Genomic DNA, 20,099 nt, shown 5'->3' on the forward strand with positions numbered 1-20,099 from the left:
ACCTAAATTGCAAATTGAATTGAGAAGTCTCTCAAAGCGTTGAAAAAGACTAATATGCAAGTGCAAGTATTCAGAGTTAGTAAGACACTTCATTTTACAAGCGGAAATTTAGGACAACACAAAGATACCGAGGAATGAGCGTGTCAGCCACATGTCCTCCAACATTTGGAATACGCTAACCCAGCGAGGGATCATTTTGAATTAGAAAAAATAAAAAAAAATAAAAACGCGCAGCGTGTGTTATTACCAATAACCATCGTTGCGCAGACGAACTCATTTCAAAGCCATGCTGGGGTGGCCCCAACTCCATCGAGGTCCGGTTGACACTCCTTCCATATATTTATTTTAAAGGAACTGTAAAGTCAATAGCAAACCTGTACGCTTTTCTGAAAGCTTGTAACTCTGCAAGCTTGAGGTATGTAATAGCTCCACTGTACCTTCAGTATCTCTCAGCGATCGAATTTCAAAGGGTGTTCTGCAAAGCGAAGCTTGCGAACTCCTGGTGCGGAGCCCTGAGGCTCAAGCAACTGTATGACACATCTAGGCCAAATTGTGGGCGTTAACGCGCTTTCGGAGCACTCACACCTAGCCGTCACCGGTGCACGGTTTGTGTACCGCGGAACATAAGAACCAGACAAGGGGCCTTATCCTGGTCAAAGTAATCGACCTCGATTATTTTAAATCTCTTCAGCCATTGGTGCACAATCCAAAAAGGCGTGAATATTAAAAGTGGTTGACACCTTTTATCAACCAATGGCCCAACGTGTTATCGTGGAAAGCGACCCGCCTTATCACTGTTTCCTCCTGATAATTGTGCCTTGTTGCTTGGGTTCTTTGGTATTGGAAACTGAAAACTGCACCGGCGTAAAACAATTTCGTGGAGAATCCTCGGAAAAGCACGCTCGTAATTTCCTTTCTTGCTCTTTTGTCATTTTTCATGACGTACACGTGTTCGAGACGGCAATGTTTGTGTGACAGCGTGACCGTACACTTAGCATTTATAATGCGGTATGTGCCCGTAAGATAGCGCTGATGGCAGGCAACAAAGCGATAAAACCGCAAAGGATCATGCAAAGGGTCGAACGGACAGTGTGGCACGAGACGTAAACGCGTTAATGAGAAATCGGTTCGTGCTTTAAATCTTGAGCATTATTTATGAGCTTTTTATATATTTTTCTGTGTTCGTGTGCTCGATATGCTAAATAATAAGTGGCATTTATGCTTCTTTTGCTCGTGAGCTGTGGGCGTGGTAATGGTACAGCAAATAAGTTTTACTCAACAAACTGAACTTTGGTTACTTGTACGGTGCCTTGACGACGCTTCGAAAGACGCGCCACTCTCATGCATCCGAGGCGGCGATCCGCACGGAGGAACTGTGTTAACGCGGTGAAGCGCGTTGTGCAGCGGTGCTTTTCATTCATTATTAAAGAAAAACGAAGAAAGATATGAATTTTTGGTTTTGACGGAGCACATAGACTTTATACAACACAATAAATGGAACTGCACATGCATCACGAAACCCGTCGCCGCTCAAAGTAATCGACCATATTTCGCTACATTTCAGCATTGAAGCTAATCTTTTACGTCATTGTTACATCAAAATGACGTAGGGTCACCGTCCGAGATTGCCGCCGAGAGGCTGCGGAGGAAAACTAGGTATAAATTTCAGTTCAACGGTCGGGATCTAAGGACGGAGTATTTCGTGGCAGCCCCGCCCTACAGCTTGTGACGTAAAGTAATCGAGGTCGATTAGTTTTGACGAGGATAGGGCCCCAGACCTGATTTATGTAAATCGCCTGGATGGGAGGGTTCAAACACAGCAGAGATATATAGAGAGGACGAAACAGACGTGGATGCACAAATAGATCAACAGATGGCGCGGATGGCACCGATATCAGGTTACGACCGTTATCTGCTTAAGCTGAACTTTACTGTTCTTCAACACAGGTCCTATGGCAAATAGTAACATATGTTAAATGTGCCTCGGAGTATTTCCATATCCCATGACATCTGTCTGCCGGTCCGGGGCTGGGCTTTCGATCAACGACATGGCTCTGAAGAAATATGCCTTCTCTGCCTTCCACAGGGTTTGCGCGACCAACAAACCCAGATGCAGACGAGAGGTTTACATATTATCGGTGTGATACCTGCCGTCTACGACGCAGCGGATACCATCAATGACGAAATGAGATCGCAGCTGCTACGGTATGCTAGGTAAGTAAAATGTCATCTGTTACATTAACCAGTTCTATAGAGATGATAGTTAATGACGGGCTTCGAAGTGAGCGCACACGCCGTTGATTATCACACGCTTATCTGTCAACTTTACTCGGAAGACAACAGCCCCAATCACTTGCCCTACAATCTTGTACGACGAGCACGAGGTAACCGTTTATCAAGCAGAGCTTGGGAGTCAGGCAGTTCACGATGTGATAGTGCAGCGATGGCTACCACCGTGATGCACTTTAGGTCACTCACATGCGTACGCAATCCTTTGCGTAATCTTTGTCAATGCGACCTCGTAGGGTGACGTTGAGGCCTTGAGACACGGAAGCATATCCCATAATTGAGATTGCTGCATGTGCGGCCCATTGCTAGGCAGGAATAGCAGAGACTATAAATTCCATGCTAAGGGATATCAATCCCGTACCCTACTTGCAAATGTGGCCATCGCCAGCACTGTGGAGAAAAGAAAAATGTCGCGCTTAATCCCGACAGAAAAGAGGGGCTCAGACTTCACTGCACTGTGCACTGTGTTTGTCGGCGTTTCACCGCTTGCATTACTGCAGCAGCCATATCCGCCTTCTGTGATAGACATCCGAAAATGCCTTTTTTCCCTCATAATTTCAAAAATCCGGGGCCTTCATTCGCGAGACTACTGTGACTGTGAGCGACGCCACAGTGGTCGGGTATGTCGATTAATTTTGCCAGGTTGATAGTGCGCCGAAAACCCGACACACGCCGCACCACATTTAACGTCCCTCGCAGAAGACAGCGTGTCTGAGAGACTTGTGCTCTTCCACCAAGTTCCCACCGTCCTAAGACTGCGTCGTAAGACTGCCAGGGCCGTGTCCACATCAGAATTGGCTGCTCCCGGGGCTAGTGCAGCTACTGTTTTTGTTTCTTTGGGTGTTTATTTTTATGGAGAGATGCGCGTCGATGGGTACACCGGTTCACTTTCGAGACCAAGAAAGCCACAACAGTCTCTGATCCTCTTGAGAAAGGTGCCACGGTGCAGGGTCGACTTGGTGTTGAGACTCCAGAGCCAGTCCACGAAAGCGGATATATTCCCAACCTTTTTGTCTCCGGGGATATCGGTGTCCCGCATGAGGTTTGGGGCACCCATATTTGCAGCTTTTCTGGCTTGTTTGGCCTTTCTGGCAGACCATTTGGAGGGGGGTGTCTTTGGGGGAGCCCGGGGGAGCAAAAGAGCGGCGGCAGCTGCTCGGGGTTGGCTCCCGGAAGAGACCCGAATATCTCACTCGGTAGAGAACGATACTCTAAATCTCGAGGTCGTGGGCTCGGTCCCCGCATTGAGCGCCAATTGTGGAAGCCTTTGTTCTCGCTCACACCGGGAAGCCCGTCGGGCCAATCGCAAGACTAGGCACTACACTAGCGAAACAGCTGGGTTCATTATTACCTCACGTACGAGTCACACGAATCTGTTCCAATAGCAGTCTGCCCACACTGCAACCCTGGCTTCCACCTTGTGTCCTTGTTTTCCTCCTTTTGTCATTTTACACTACCAACCTTATAGAACAGCACTCCATGGGTCTCCTAATCAGCTGGACTCACACTCTCTCTCTCTCTCTCTCTCACACACACACACAATTGCTTGTCCCTGTCTAAATCTAGTCAACCAACGCTGTGCTCTTTTTAGACACCATATGACTTCGATCGTTATTGTGAAGGTGCTCATTATTTCATTCCCCATATCACCACCAGCAATAGGATAGAGTATCGCCGCTGGCGATGAAACTCCCCGTTCATGACCTCAAAATAAAGTTGTTGTCCATGTTTTTTGTGTCCATGTCCACGACATGTTCCACCAGTTGGCATCCATCGTTCCATCGTCGTCCCCACGAAACGAAACGCCTGATATGTTGGAATTCGCACTATGATGAACGACAGCAGTGCTAGCGTATCAGTGCACGTTTCCCGCGCTTCAAAGTTTTTGTAATTTTCGGGTGTCTCAGTGTCAGGCTGCAACAGAGTAAGAAAATTATATTAAATCTATATACGTCCTGTGACGACCCATCGTGAACAAATGCACGGACCCTTTACGCTTTCTCTTCCAGGGAACTATCTCCAGATGCGCTACTCGTCCGAACATCTCAGAGAGAAGAAATCGTAGGTGTTCCAAGCTGTCGGCTTAACGCACCATAACTGTGGACACACCTAGCCAATGTCATCGGTCAGCCATCGTTCGTAAGGAAGAACCTCTATGCTGTAGTGTTACGCTCTAACTTGTCTTCTCTGCGCCATTGTAAAACAGTTGACATACATACCTGGACATCACTTTGCTAACGACTGCAAACCGTGCTAGTTACCGTATTTCTTTTCTTCCCGTAATCCTTTACCCTGCGACCAAATAAAATATCTAAATGTCGTGATGCGGCCTCCCTTTTGTATCAGTCTTTACGCGTTGCAGCAAATGCTCTACAACAAGGTAACCATCCTTTATTTTGCTCCGCGTGAGATATGCCGACTTCACGAGAGCATTGCCTTAAGTCTGTTGCGAATTACTACGTGGGTGCAGGAGCATTTCCTGCTGTTTTTAGTTGTTGTACTTCACTGTGTTCGCTGCGTCGTACTTGCAAAAATACTGGTGCTGGTACTGTACCGGTTTCCTATCGACGGATGAAATTCTTGTAGCAGACCATGACAGCAGCCAGTGGGTCAAACCCAAACAAACACGGCGGAAATTAGAAGAAATTATACTTTTAACGAAAAATTCGGCTTCCGTGCATTCGAATGGGTTATACAGAGACAATCATGGGGGAGTTAGAGGGATTGTTTGCAAGTACAGTTGCGAGAGCAATTTCTGCAGACACCGCAACGATACTTCAAGAAATATGCTTAATTGTGGTCCCTTGGTGTACCTACGCATAGCTCTGCTGATACCCTGCTGCTGCTACTACGTAATCTACTTAAGGAAACCAAACTAAGCTTAATTCCTAGGATTTTTCTGCTTGTAAATGTCCACCAGTATGTAAGTGTCCAGTAAGAATTCATGACAAGTGACCCTGTTTGGAGAGGATGGATAACCTTTGAGCAGCAACGCCGTCGGGAGGCGCATGGCGCAAGGTATTACACCGCATATCAAGATTCGAAACCAATTTGTCACAGTAGGGATTTGACACAGAAAAGCAAAGCCTTGCTAAAGCACTTTTCGTGCCCTGCGGTTCTTTCAAACTTGTTCGTTATCATGCAGGTCCAGTCGTTGGAGCTCATCAAGACCGTCCAGCTTCCCTCCGACCTGCCATTATTGCTTTCCTTCACCTGCGTCCGCTACATGATCACCTACAGGGGTATACCCAGGGGCTTGGCCAATGACAATATGGATCTAGTCAGCAATCAGCAATGCCAGAAATGCCAAATCAATACACTGAACCTTTGGTTTAACTGGGTAAGCAACACCTTGAGACTGGTTCACAACAAACATAAAGGGGACTCGCGGAGCCCGCTAAACTGCACGTTGGCGAGGAGCTTGCAAAACTACCTTACCTTGTGTAGCGCTTCCGTGCAAAACTAGCGCAACTATTAATTGTTGACGACTAATGAACGAACGAGGACGGGGGACAGTACGCAAGTCAGCTAGTCCACTGTCTTCAACGCTGTCCCTGTTCGTCGTCGAGTGTATCGCGTTGCTTCGAAAAGTAATTGATAGAAACAGCTGCGTCACCGCTACAAAATGAGTAGTGTGAAAAGCACAGCTAGCAAAGTTGGCGCTCAGGAGGGGGAGTCTGTTATAATCTTAGTACTGATTGTGTCCTCTGAGGTTCGATCTGGGATTTCCGACACTTTATTGAGGGATGATGGAACTGTTCCCCCTGAAGTCGGCCTGAGACAACTAATGCTGCTTCCCGGGGTAACCGGGGAGTCACAAAGATGGGCACCCACGGCCTGTGCAATTCGCAGCTCTACTTTATTTCTTATCTCGCCGCATCGGGAAACTGGGAAACACAGCAGATTGGAGGATCCTTTTGATAACGGTTCGGAAACATAACCCAAGGTCCCGATTGCCTTAAGTAGCTGAATATCATGATGCTGATCATTGATTGGACTCAAACTGCCTCATGTGTGTTTCTCCTGTTTGTGTGTTTCCCCGAAGAAGCTTTGCTGTTATCCGCGCCACACAGACGTGGACAAATGCTGAAGGGAGAATGATTGACGGAATGGAGGACAGCGTGTATGTTATGCGCCCTGGACCGACTTCGGGGGAACATTCTTATGGGGACTCTGTAGGGAGCCCCTTGGAAAATATGATAGGATACCACAACAACAAAAAAAAAAGAAATGCCGCGAGATCTTGGCTGCCATCATCCAAGCAGACGCTGTTTGCCTTCTCGGTTTGCCCTCTCCCTAATGTGGCTCGTCACTCATTGATTGCACTGCGCGTCCGACGTGATATCGTTCATATCCGACGGTACTACGGAGGGATGCTTCTCTGGAGCATTCGCGTACGTGTAGAGTTGGCAGATGTGCCGCCATTCGGATCCAAATGGGATGACTGAAAATTAGGATCGTAGCGGCAAACGTGAAAGCCTGCAGCCACTGCATTCGACCCGATTTTAACTGGCACTAAAGGGTGCACTGAAGTGGTCCTGTTGGCAAGCAAACGCCCTGTGTCTGCACGATGCCTATGGCAACTTTTGGAGCTTGGCTGCACACACATGAATGAAAGCGCTTCGACTTGCAGAATGCTATTGTATGTTGTACGCGTATACCAGTGGGCAAAAAGCAGGTTGATTTTTTGTTCTTTTTCTGCGAACCTAGCCTACCGATGTGAGCTGATTCATGCTGTTTACCAATCATGATATCTTGACGCATCCGGCGATCACCCTCATCTCGTAGGATCATGGCCAGTATAGTTGATCCAGAACCACATACATGGGAGTTCCTACGAAGAGACGTCTACGCAGACGTAACATAATTATCATCGTCGACTGTTTAACGTTCCTATAATACAATGGTTGAAACGGATCATCATACGATGTCTGTTGGTGGATAGAGTAGTGATTACTTACAAGGACTCGAGAAGAAATAGGAGTATGTCGAGAGAACAAAATATTAGGATTACATGCCCTAGGACACACACTCGCTCCAAGAACCACAACTGCAGCGTGGAATCCTGGAGCGCATGAGCTTTCAATCTCGCGTGCCACAAAAAAAAAAAAAAAAAACTCTTCCCATCGGCCTCTCGTGAAGAACGCCACAACCCTTCTTCCATCTTCCTTTTTTTTTGCAGGGGTATTATTTGGCAGATAATGCCAGAGTTCTAGGGGTGCAGTAAGCGAGACAGAGCAGAAGACAACACCCCATAGCAAGACGATTCACGAGATCAGACGACAACGGCGAAATAATAATCATAATATCAAATAAGTAATATAATTATATCGCGATACAACTGAGATCATGAGCGATGGCACACCTGTTGGCCTGTGGATTAGTACTTTCACGTGCGATGAAAGCTCAGCACACACGACCCCGTAATTAGCGCCATCGTGGAAGACTGGCCCTGCACGCTCAACTTGTACCCTGCTACCAAGTAGCTGGCGTCCACGGCCAGGATCGAACCAGGGATCTGGCAACCAGAAGGCGAACGCTCTACCGATTGTGTCACAGAGGCCGGTACTACCATGCACAGAGCACATGGCAGCGTAACTCGAGCACATTTTCTGGAGGAAGAGCGCGTTGATTGTCTGGCCCCGTGTCCATCCGCAGTTGACGACATTTGCTCCATGGAGGTTAGCTTTTAGATGAAGGGGAGAGTTGCGCTGATTTCGCTCTTTGATCTGATTTTCTTAAACAGTAAAAGCTTTGGTATCACGCACATTACATGTCACACGCGTCCTTCACATATTCCTTCTAGAGTGAAAACATCGCTTTCATTCTGCAGTGTTGTAGACGACGTAAGGCCATCACCTTAGTGCCCCTTTAACAGCTGACGCTGTATAAGTTGCTGGATGTTCATTATCCCCTGAAGGAGGTGATAAAGAAACAAATTCGGGAGGTGTCGCGAATTATCTTGGAGGCCTTCGGCGGAGGTCTGTATAAATGACTTCCCACCGCAAACATAAGTTCGAACCGATTACCTTAGGAGCCCGTTTGGTAGTTTTTATCAACCAATCTACGCGGGAGAATTGCCTCTTGGGTATTATTTCACCGGTCTTGACACTCCAGCACTGATGTATTTCGCGCGGTGTATGATGTCAATTACAACAGCGTAAATTCCACCAGCGTGGCACTTGGAGCAATCATGCATTACCGAAAGCACCGCTTGCTGCTAGCGCATTCGTCCACCAACGAGGTAGAACATAAGTCTCCGCTCACTGCTAAGGTGTCACGCATAAAACCATGAAAAAAATTCACAGCTCACGCATTCCATCAACTTCAAATACAAATTTTTCAATGTCTCAATATATCAAGTACAGGACTTACTAAAATAATCTTCTTTCAGGACTGCACGCGAAAATTTGGACTTGAGAAGCGCAGCATGACTAATTATGTTGCTAAAAAATTTCTGTCCCGAACTGAAATCTACATGTTCGACACAAACGTCACATACAGGATGAAGGTAATTCACTTCACATATTATTGACATACGTTGATGTCAAGACGTGTTGGACATAGATTATATGTGGCAGCAAGGCGTGCTGTGATGTATCAGTCTCAGTCGCATCAGTATCAGTACCAGTTTCGATTCTGCTCTTCTCCGTGGAAGACCCAGTGTAGGGCCATATCGGTGCAAACAAGCGTGTTGTACGTTTATCTGGAATAACCTGGGATGACGTGTCGGGACGCCTTTAGCGAATTCTTTGTGTAGCGTTTGTACGAATTGGACAGTCTTGATCTGATCGTAATTGTTTTGTTTCAGTGTGCTTTTAAACACAAACGGTAAAACGTTAGAGTACAGAAAGAAAAATAAGCCCATTTAAACTGCGGTCGTTTCCAAGGTGTTATCAGAATTTTCAGAATCGTTTCAGAATTTTGTGATTTTTCTAGTAATTATGTGGTACTTTCTCACTTCATCGTATAAATATCGTCATGTGAGTTTAGCAGCGGTAAAAGGGCAGTGACAATTACATTTGACACTGGTTTTACCGGATTTCATAAACTTAAATGCAATTTTAACAAAAATACACAACAGAGATAGGTGCGCTCGTATATAGCTTAGACATGAGGGGTAAACTGTATTCAGAAGAATAATTAAATGTTTGCATAACTTTGCGCCAATTAAAGCGTGTGCACTAACAACAAGCAATGTATATTTAACCAGGATTTGTAGCTCAAACGGCGTATTACGTCCGCGTATTATGTATGTATTATATGTATGAATGTAGTACTAAGTCCGCGATTTTACGGCACTCGCGTAGCAGCCACCGAAATGCTTCAAAGTCCCGCCCAGAAAGAAGAGAGAAAAAATGTCGCGCTGATGTGCCCCTAGCCGACTGGTTTAACTTGAGATGAACACCTGTTTCTTGTATTCTTTTTCGCGCGAACGCTTATCGCGCCAGGTGTTATCAACTTGTCCCCCAGCGACGTGACGAGGGCAACCTCCCCACGTTCTCCGAAACTCCAGGTCCTTCGGGCAAATCGGGAAACTCCATGGCTTCGCAGCGCCCGTCTTGTTCATTTTGTTCATCAGAACGTTGAAGAACTTTCGCTCGTGGACGCGAAGCGGATGCGGATCGCGGTTAAAGCGCACACCTCGCCCACTCTCTATCAAAATTGCTTGGTCTATGGCCAAACCCAGCCCACCAACGCACTCAGTTTTTGATTCCACACATCGCCACCAGCAATGAGGCAGAGTATTGCCACCGGCCATTAAATACCCCATCATCGACTAAAGCTCGTCTTCGCGAATACAATTGTTGTTCTGAAATATGAGGCAGCAGCACCTAGTCAGCATTGCGGAAAGTAAGCGCTGTCAGGCTGAAACACGGGGACAAACTAGAAGCTTCAATGTGCTGCTCGCGAGACACCGTTGGCGAAATCGCCTGTCGGTAGTTGTGCAGCCTATATTACCTTGATTGCCCACGAACATCTTGTTCCGATATTCTATTTAAACGTGGACCATATCCTGCACGTGTCCTAGCAACACCTGGTTTAAACCACGGGGGGCTGATGTGAGACAACCGTACCGCAGGCGATACCTTGGTACCACGGGAGAGGGCGCTGAGTGTCCTTGGGACCACGCCACAAGACTGTGAACCTCTTCACTCTTCCATCTCGCGCCCTCTTCCCACTGAGTTGTAATCGACTGAGTGTCGTGTGCATAACATCAGATCCGTAGCTCTGCCCTCATGCTCTGCTCCATGCAGTTTGGAACACAGTTTGAGACGACACCTCGGTGTCGCCGTTCCTCCTTCGCCCTAAATCAGGCATTCTAGTAAGGACTTGCTTCATCAATTCGTCTGCATTGATGCTATTTTGTCCGCGCTTCAGGTCAGGCCGCGGTTTGTGTGTCGCTCGTAACAACAGTCTTTTTCGATGTTCCTTCAAATGACGCTAGCCCTGACACACACACTTCCCGAAACATGCATTTTAGTGCATGTACAGAGTACTATGAAAGCGATAGGATAGGGTGTCTGTTAGGTTCACGCACACACACACACACACGGACACGCACGGACACAAGCACACATTGTGCTGTACTCCAATTGATTTATTCTTTCTTGTGCCGTGTGTAGAGTAGTACAGAGCCCGGGTTTTCTGGTACTTGAGCGAAATCACTGCACTGCTGTAGTCCGCGATACGAAGGCTGTTCTCTTTGTTGAAGATACCATTGGCCTTACTGCACCAACAAAAGTTATCGACGGCACCACAGTCATTCTTAAAGGTCAGCTACGCCGATTTCCCGATGTGTTGAAACGGTTGTGATATTCAGAACGAGCACATCCAACTGCCCCCGAAACGCACCTTCGTTTCTCAATTTTGTCTTCCTATTACGAAAATTAATTCATCAAAGGAACCAAAACAAGCCATGGGCGCAGCCATTTTTGTGACGTAGATGGGATAAACCTGCTCCATCTACGTAGATAGAGAATCGTGCGTCTGATTGGATGAAAGCGGAGGCTTTCTCTGACTTCCCTAGCGTCTTCTCCCGTTTGCGAGGAAATCCAGTTATGGCCGCCGGCTACGATGAGCGTTTCGTCCGAGGTAATCCCGAGAACTATTGAACGATTGAAACAACAACCGCGAACTCACCTCAACATCATTTTCGGCGTGAAATTGTGATTTTGTGCTCGAGAACTTCGCAGTTCAACCGTTCAGCTGCCATTCACGTCAGCCCGTTTGCTGCTTTTACAACAAGTGCTGGAATGGGAGCGATTGAGAAACAACGCGAGACTTGGTGATTGTTTGAGAACATACCTGCAGAGGACTGGTCTTCAAAGAAAGAAGGCCGTATTTCTGCCCATGCACATCGTGCGATTGCCAGGCTTGTTACACGAGATACATATATTGTGCAGCATCATAGCGCGACTGCAATGAACGACGTAGGAATGTATCGTGACCACTCGAACTGCATTCGTTGAATCATTCGTCGGTTATATGAAAGTGCTCATTAGAGCTGCCCCGCACAAAAAGTGTTGGATGTAGTTTTGTAGTGTGTTGTTTATCTCGTAGAGCGCATCGCGGCATGTAGGTCGAGAGCCCTTATACGTATTTTTTGCATGTTTACTTGAGTGTGCGCATTGTTCTATACCACACAGGCCATATTTCATTCATAATAGTTTCGCAAATAAACACGTACGGGTTGATCTCATATTGCTTTTGAGTTAGGCATAGTGTCTTCAGATCAGGGTATGTGTATCCTGTTTGCTGGGCCCAACAGATGTTATTAAGGGTAGTGCAACATTTCCCACTTCTTGAACCATGCTAACATTGCCAGAATAAGGAACATTACACTGTGCTGTGTATCCTACACTCAGTTGTCTCGCGACGTAAACCCCCAATTATTATATTGGGTACTCCACATGTTCAACCAGTCAGCACTTCCCATATCCTATTTTTTTTAAAACATGTGCTTAAAATTGCACAACTGCCACTCAAGTAACTTTGCCACCAAATTAGTCAGTGACAAAAGGTATATGTACTTCATCACAAATTTAATAACCTTGGTAGAAATGGTTGATGGTGTCCTCTGCCTTGTACGGTGCACTTCATAGCAAAATACACAATAGTCCAAATGTTTTCCTTGTCCACAAATGCCCTGTCAAAGCTGAAAGACTCTTATCAAAATGGGGAAGCGGGCTTGCTTGTCCAGAGAAACAAATATGAAACTGCAGTGCTCAACGTAAATAACTGCATGCTCAACAACTAAGGCTGGTGATGCCGAAGACCTAATATTTCTAGGTTAAAGGGAACAAAGGAGAAAAGACCACTGCAGCGTATTAATGTTGTTTCAAAAGTATAACACCACAAAATTTGTGAGAGTCAGTTAGTGTATGTAGTGATGTTGGTCACCTCCTGCACCAATTTTTAATAAGATTCAAATGCGTTGCTACCAACCAGGACCTAAGCCTGACCTATGATCTAATAATAATAATAGTATCTATCTATTACCTATATGGACCTTCACCACTAGGTTGGTCTAGGTTTCACACGTGGCTTCTAGTGAAATTCGAAGCTGCTCTGTAGAGCTGACAGGAGACTTGCAGAGTAGATAATTTTTTATTTATATTTTCCAAAGAACATGTAAAAAACAATGTGCTGTACGAACTGTATTCAAAGAAATACAAATATACTTTGTTTTAGCTATGTGCATGTTAGCAGATTACAGATGACCGATGACACACAATGGGCGTCAAGGGTGAGAACATAAGAATGCTACCACTGCAGGCACTGTCCTGAAATTCTAAGTCACCATTTGTCAGAAAGCAATGACCACGCACAGCCTAAGGATCATATTGAGCCCCTTCCATTATTTTTATTAACAGCATGTTGGCTGCCATCCAGTCCATGAAAGTGACCCTTATCGTTGAAAGAACGGTTCAACAGGAAGCGAGCTGGTGATGGTGTCCATGATGGCGAGACCTGAAGAGGAGATACAAGAAGGGACATAAACACGCTATGTTGAGACATTGTGTATGTCCCTTCCTATCCCTCGTCTCAGGGTTTTTCGCTATGGACCTTCATGATGTTTCCTTCGGCAAACTTTACATATTTTTATGTAGAATTGTGAAGGTACAGCCAGGCGCTGTTAGCAAATCACACAGTACTTTTCTTGAATCAAGAATCCATGGAAGGTACACAGTCATCTTCAGCATTGCACACATCTATGGGACATGTTAATCACTTTGGAATGTCACAGACATGTCATGGAGGCTGGCACATGAGTAGTGGTGCTGAACAGACAACTATTTGTCATAGTTTTGGCATAAGAAGTAGTTTTGTCACCTGCATGTTGAGACAGATGTATCTGTACATACTTTGCCAGGACACAAATATATGAAGCAACAAATGAAGCTCTACCTTATTATGGTTATAAGTCAACACTGCCAAGAATGTGGGAACACACTCTTGTACCACCTACACTCTTCAAAATGACCTTCACACACGACACATTGTAGGTCAACGAGACTCCAGAATGATGTCCTCTCCCTCCCCATTAGCTGAAAACATTTTTCTACAACCTTGCATAAGGGGAAGTTAGTACAAGAAATGCACACATTCCTTTTTTGAGCAAATCAGTATTCAGAGCGTTACCATACTGTGGTAGGCCTGCAGTGCATTACGTGGTACAGCACACACTGTAAAAAATTTCACCGTAGAACATGTCCCCCATTCTAATGACAGTCTTCTCCAGTTTTTCAAACTGCCATTTCCCATAGTGCTTTATGGTATGACACAGTATTTCTAAACCTTTATTGTAGTTTACTGGTTGTAGCAGAAAAAAGACACCACTGTTTCCGATCACAGGACGCAAGCCATAAGTGCTATACGGAAACAGTACATGCTGCTCTCTAGCAGTTGTTCGTGTTTGAACATGGTATGGTGCATGCAGGGTAAATTCCATGGTTAAAATATCCAAACGTGAACAACTGTTAGATTACATGATGTAGAATGCTCTATAGTACAGTAAAACCTCCAAAGTCGGACACCTCCCTACCTCGGACAACTCCCCATGATTTCATTGCACGGGCAGGCTCCCATTGAAACTACATGGGGACGAAATTCTCTATGTCGAACACCTCCCTATCTTGGAAGTAGGATAGGGTTTTCCCTGCAAAGTCGGAGAAAACCCTGGTCAAATTACCTCAATATCGGCCCATCTTTGCACCAAAAAATCCCAAAATGAGCCAGTGGCCTTGACTTTTGCCCCTTTTTTCCCCTATACTGGTCTCAGCATTTTGTTGCTTTAGTTTTTAGAGTAAAAAAAAACAAGTGCTGTCAGCCTACATTGTAATTCTTTATGTGAGCACTTGTCTTCAGTTTGTCTAGAGCCTTTGAACAAACACTGCACCAAAGCTATGAGAAGTGGGCTGACGCTTCAGAGACAAGTCCTTGCTGCTCGAAAAGCTCTAGAAGTAATGCCATTGAGTAGAATCTGAACGGAATTCAATATACTAAAATCAGTAATAATTATCAGTGAAGAGTGGGTAGAGGTACCACTACCAGGAACCACCACCAGGTACCACTAAGGACCTTAAATTGAAGAAGGGGGACATTTCTCACAGCTGTGATCTCTTCCATTTTTTGTTGCCGTCATATTCTGTAACTCGGACACCTCTATAAGTAGGAGACGCTTCGGCTGCACCGCGGGTGTCCAACATAGGAAGGTTTCACTGTATTTGTGTTCCGTGTCATGTGACCACAAACAATATATGCTTTTGCTCATGCTGCACAGCACAGGCAAATTGATTTGCATGTGAGGATAATAACATGAAACCCGAGGCGCGGAGGAAAAGGCATGACTTTACGGTCTCTGTGTCAGTTGTTTCATGTTGTAATTGCGTACCAGCTGGACTGTACCTGAGAATAGGTTTGATGCATTGTACACGCACCATAGACATGCAGTATGTGGTGTGTTGTGATAGTAATGCCAATTGAAGGATAATGCTCCAGGTGGACTGTTTCGGTACAATCTTGAACTATGCATACCAAGGGGTAGGGCATCTGCGTGACAGGTTTACCTGGAAGTAAGAACGTAAATGTTAGCTGAAGTCATTGAATAATTAACATTATCAATATACTGCTGCAGATGATACAAACAATAGCACACAAGATGCTCTAATATGCTCTGCAGGAATGTCTCTGTACTCACAATATTAGTACAGCAGCTACAGAAAGGCATAAAACAAGTTTTTGTATACATGAGACCACTTGAATTCAACAAAAGCTTCTGCTGCACTGCCAGAACACCACGGCAGACAGATTTACCTTACTTCACCTGAGAAAAAGTATGTACTGTTGCACACATGATGCTGTTTGAATGTCTTGAAAAACATAATTTATGACCGAAAGACATCAACTGGGAGATTTCGATTTACCTTACTCAAAACTGAGAAAAAGTATGTGTTGTTGCACATATGAAACTGCTTGAACTGCCCTTGAGCGCTCTGGAAGAACACCTTATTTGTGACCAAAATACAACAGCTGAGCCAACATTGTATTCATACCTTACTCAAAATACACAAGATGTGCTGCCGTGCATATGATACGATGATACTGCTTAAATGTACTCTGAAAGCGCTGGCACCTCAGGCATGGTTGCTCTAAGCTAGCGAGCAACAGCAATGGTATACGAACACAAGAAGTCGAGCACAAGTGATGGAATGCACTTGATTAATCAGAAAATGAAATGTCTCAGTACCAGGTGTCACTGTTCCGTCAACAAAAACAGATGAACTTTGAAGGGGCGTCTGGTTGGCACTGGTGACAGCCTTCAGCTTGAACCCGAGACGGTGATAGTTGAGACGAGGAGTGCAAGCTTTTCGGTGGTGCCAGAATGCCTGCGAAATCATTTAACAAATAAGGCAATTCCAAATCTGTACCCGCTGGGGCGTAATCTCTAAAGGATGAAGCAGTAACTAACAGATAGCGTATTTTTCTCTTCTACGTGATGCAATTTGCACCGCATGACTGACTTGTCTAACATTACCCGTCTTACCTTTATCTGCTGCCCAGTCCTGCCCCTGCAATCTCCTGCTGCAGATAAGGTTGGCACAGCATCCCGGACGAAACATCTTCGGCTTCTTGTGAAAGAAGTTGCGCATTGCTTCCGTAACATTCGTATGAGCCAGATGAACTGATCAAATCGCTGCTTTCGAAGGTGGCACACAGTCGAAGTTGTAACCGATTGTTGCAGTCAATAGATTTCTCTTTCGCCTTTCGGAAAATTGTGGTTTGAAACACTGGAACTGCATGCTGAAGTGTTCTTGCAGACGGGAGCAAAATGCTCACGCATTCTCGGCACGCAGCACAGAACACGAACCACACCTGTACTGGCCTAGCAAATGCTTTGCAGTCGAAGGAGGCAAAACTCACGTTCCTCGTGGGTTTAGTGAAGTCCAGAAATATACTGGCTCCCTAATAGCGAACTGTTTATCACTTCCCCAATGTGAATCTGCGCAGCAGACGGCTCGGCAGAAGAAACTGGCCGGCTTGGCGGAAGAAACCAAGCCAAAAGTCATGACAAGCCGGAGCGCGGGCAGACCACGAATGTGTCGTCGACACAGGGTTTGCGGGCCACAAGACGGGATGTCAGTGAAACTAAAAATTCACTTTTTCGGAAAACCGCGAGGAGTTTGGGATAACTATTTTGCATACATAATCAGTGTTCCCTTATGAACACATCGTGTGAGTACCATTCCATTCTGTGACACTCGAAAATCGGCGTAGCTGAGCTTTAAAGGGAGTTCACGGAGACGTTTTCTCTAGACATGGAGACAGACCTTGTCGGTGATCCCGACATCATCCCCAAGCATGCCACTGCAAGGGGACCAACACGTTAGGGGGGGGGGGGGTTCAAATAAACTAATGTCAAAGTTAAATGCGACATCGTTGTTGCGTCCGCACAGTTATGCGTGTTCTTTTAAGCGCGGACTATTCGTTAAATATTCGTTCATTATATTCGAAAACTGTGTGTCGCTTCCGCATTGACTTGTCGTGCAGAGCAAACAAAAGGGCCAGTGATGTGATGTAAATTTCTTGTATAATTTTTTTGCCCTTTGTAAAACCCCTCGTCACCCTCTGACTTTACGATGTTTTCCAGATATGCAACGCCCAAAGGCTATACAACTTTAGAGGTGGCTACGTCTTGTTCCTCGTCAACTATCTGGACTCGGGAAACACATGCAAGGACACCAACTTCACGCGGGGCTATGCAGACATACACTACATCAGGGCATATATGAACACTGTCTTAACCAATTGCTAGATGCAGCAAGCAGCTGCGTCCTGTTCGAAGATTATTTTCTTTATTTTCTCATACAATTCTAATTGGTATCTTGGCTGTATCGTGCGTATTGATGCATGTTCATTGTTTTATTTGGATTGTGGCATACCTATGGAAAACAAACTTTTCACTTTTTCTTAGCTTCTATTCTAGTAGAGTAACTAATATCATAGGACCATCCGTCATGCAGATATAAATACCTTGCAAATAAATATATAACACTGTGTCGATGAAGCAATGTCAAACTCCTTGCGTATTTTATAGGGGGCGCTACGAGGGTGAGTAATTGGACTTGGACTTGGACCAACGCGCCCATCAAGTTATTTGCCAGCGACGGTCATATTTTCCGGAGTACAACGTGGCTGTGTCATCCGCGCACTGGTCCGTGTTACTTAAGGCTAGTATATCATCCAACTTGTCCAGTTCACAACTCTAATACCGTGCACCTTTTCATTTCCCGTAAAATTCGCCAATATCAAAACTCGGGTGACTCTGATTATTCACGACACTGTATAGACCATCACTCAACTTCAGCCTAGAGTCACTGAATAAGCTTCGCTTCAGAGTATCGACACTGAGGTTCAAGGGCGAGTAGGACCGCCATCTTGTTTCGGCACTACACCGGTATCATCCCCATTTGAGGATCAAAGACTGCTAACATAATACTCCCTGTGGCATAAAGAAGCGTGTGTGATTGTTGTGCGATAATCCATGTATTGTCAACCAGAGCGTCCCGAGGATGTCAAGGTGAGCTCAATGCCGCGAACTCGTGCTTGCAAACGAAAGGAACATTTCACTCGCGCACGACAGATGGCATCGTGCGCAAAAGTGCGCATTGCGCGTGCGTGTGGGTTGCGTGGTGCCGAGACAAGATGGCGCATGCTCGCTCTTGGAGCTCAGTGTCGATACTCTGAAGCGTAGCTTATTTAGTGACTCTTCTTCAGCCACGTTCGGTGTGATTTTATCTGTTACATAGGTCATATGAATAATGCCCAAGGCGACACGAAATCTGCGTTAAATTGAACCTGCTCATGGCAACCGAAACAACAGTTGGGAACATCTTTATTAACCAGTCAAGATATTCATAGCCTTAAGTGAGGAATACGCGAGAGCCGACTCTTTGACCATTCGTGCACGAACCTCCGCCTGGAATTCAAGGAGTCCCTTACATTCGGGGAAATTGAAATTGTCCGGCGTCTTCGTATTCGGCAAGGCAAAGGGCAGCGCTCCCAGACGAACAAGTACGAGCGTCAATGGAGATAATCCTACAATACTGTTATCCGAAAAGGTATGAACGAGCTTCCTGGGCCAACGCATCAAGGGTAGTGAAGCGATGGGCTCTTAAGTAGGGCCGGAAGCGCAGGTGGCACTGACGGATAGCCCGTGCGACGCGCTGCTGTTCCGTAGCAGTGGGATAATGGAAATAATAAACCTTGTATGTTTGATTGAATCTCTGTTGTGCTGCTTTTTCCTTCGCACGCGGAACGGACGCGCTGACGCCCCGGGGTTGTGGGAACTGAGGTTTCCACAACTGGCTCCCAACGTGGCACCCGAACCCACGACCCTGAGATTAAGAGACTCGTGCTCTACCGACTGAGCTAGCCGGGCAAGTACGAACATACCTTGTTACATCCTGCCTCATTCCTGGGCATGTCGCAACACGACACAACTTTTCATAAGTTTTCCTGCGCTCAAAACATACTCGCGCGTTATACTCAATTGCCTCGAGAAGCATGATTTTTCCCGATAGGACAGATCCGGAATATCACTGTCGGTTATCATGAATTTGAGTAAACTGGGCAAGCTCTTCCTGTTGGTGGGGTAAAAAAGTGACATTCAGTTGGCAAATTTCCGAGTTCAGCTCGCAAAAATTTACATAATTAAACCTAGGGGTCATGACATGCACATCAGGAAGTGGGAAAAACCTAGTAAGAACAAATGCTGTTCGCCGCATGATTCTAGGTGGCGTAGTTTTTTTATTATAATACAACGACACGTTTTCTGGGACACCCTGTATGTTCCCACTCGCTTTACTGTCATTTATTTATTCATTTATTTACCTGTCCGTCCGTCCTATTCCTTTCGAAAACCGCGACGTTCTACAACCACCCGTGACGATGACATATGTATCATGTCCGTATCGCTTTTATGTGCATCGGCGTCAGAACTTCTACTTGGCCGGTGAGTAGAGACTGGAAAACATACGAAGGAACATAGGTATCGGAAACCGTTCGTAAGGCGAGAAGGGACCTGAGGCCGCATGCCTGTACACCACTCATACAGACTTTTGCCACAGATTTGAGACCGCATGCATTTGTGTCACATACTAATTAAGCAGCGAGACAGGGAAACCAACCGTGGACGGCCACGGCTACTGGGAAAGAAGCACGTGCTAATACTGATCAGGTGTCTCACCAATATTAAGTCTTGCAGGTAAATACATAACTGTTGCACGGCGTACGGCAGGAATTTT

At 45.7% G+C, this 20,099-nt stretch overlaps 1 protein-coding gene across 1 annotated transcript; it reads left to right on the forward strand.

The window, feature by feature from the left end:
* The first annotated feature begins 1,264 nt into the window (after positions 1-1,264).
* LOC135376887 (uncharacterized) lies at positions 1,265-17,636 on the forward strand. The gene is made up of 5 exons (XM_064609332.1): positions 1,265-2,214; positions 4,299-4,428; positions 5,435-5,629; positions 8,684-8,800; positions 17,444-17,636. Exons 3-5 carry the CDS (start codon positions 5,516-5,518, stop codon positions 17,606-17,608), a joined length of 396 nt encoding a protein of 131 aa, XP_064465402.1. The 5' UTR covers positions 1,265-2,214; positions 4,299-4,428; positions 5,435-5,515; the 3' UTR covers positions 17,609-17,636.
* The last annotated feature ends 2,463 nt before the right edge of the window (positions 17,637-20,099 follow it).

The sequence above is a fragment of the Ornithodoros turicata genome, chromosome 1 (assembly GCF_037126465.1).
Source record: "Ornithodoros turicata isolate Travis chromosome 1, ASM3712646v1, whole genome shotgun sequence".
Lineage (NCBI taxonomy): Eukaryota > Metazoa > Arthropoda > Arachnida > Ixodida > Argasidae > Ornithodoros > Ornithodoros turicata.

Excerpts from the sequence above, each read along its gene's own strand:
- LOC135376887 (XM_064609332.1), top strand. The coding sequence starts at position 5,516 with ATGATCACCTACAGGGGTATACCCAGGGGCTTGGCCAATGACAATATG. Across the intron at positions 5,630-8,683 it reads TGAACCTTTGGTTTAACTGG|GACTGCACGCGAAAATTTGG; the intron begins GTAAGCAACACC and ends ATCTTCTTTCAG. Across the intron at positions 8,801-17,443 it reads ACGTCACATACAGGATGAAG|ATATGCAACGCCCAAAGGCT; the intron begins GTAATTCACTTC and ends GATGTTTTCCAG.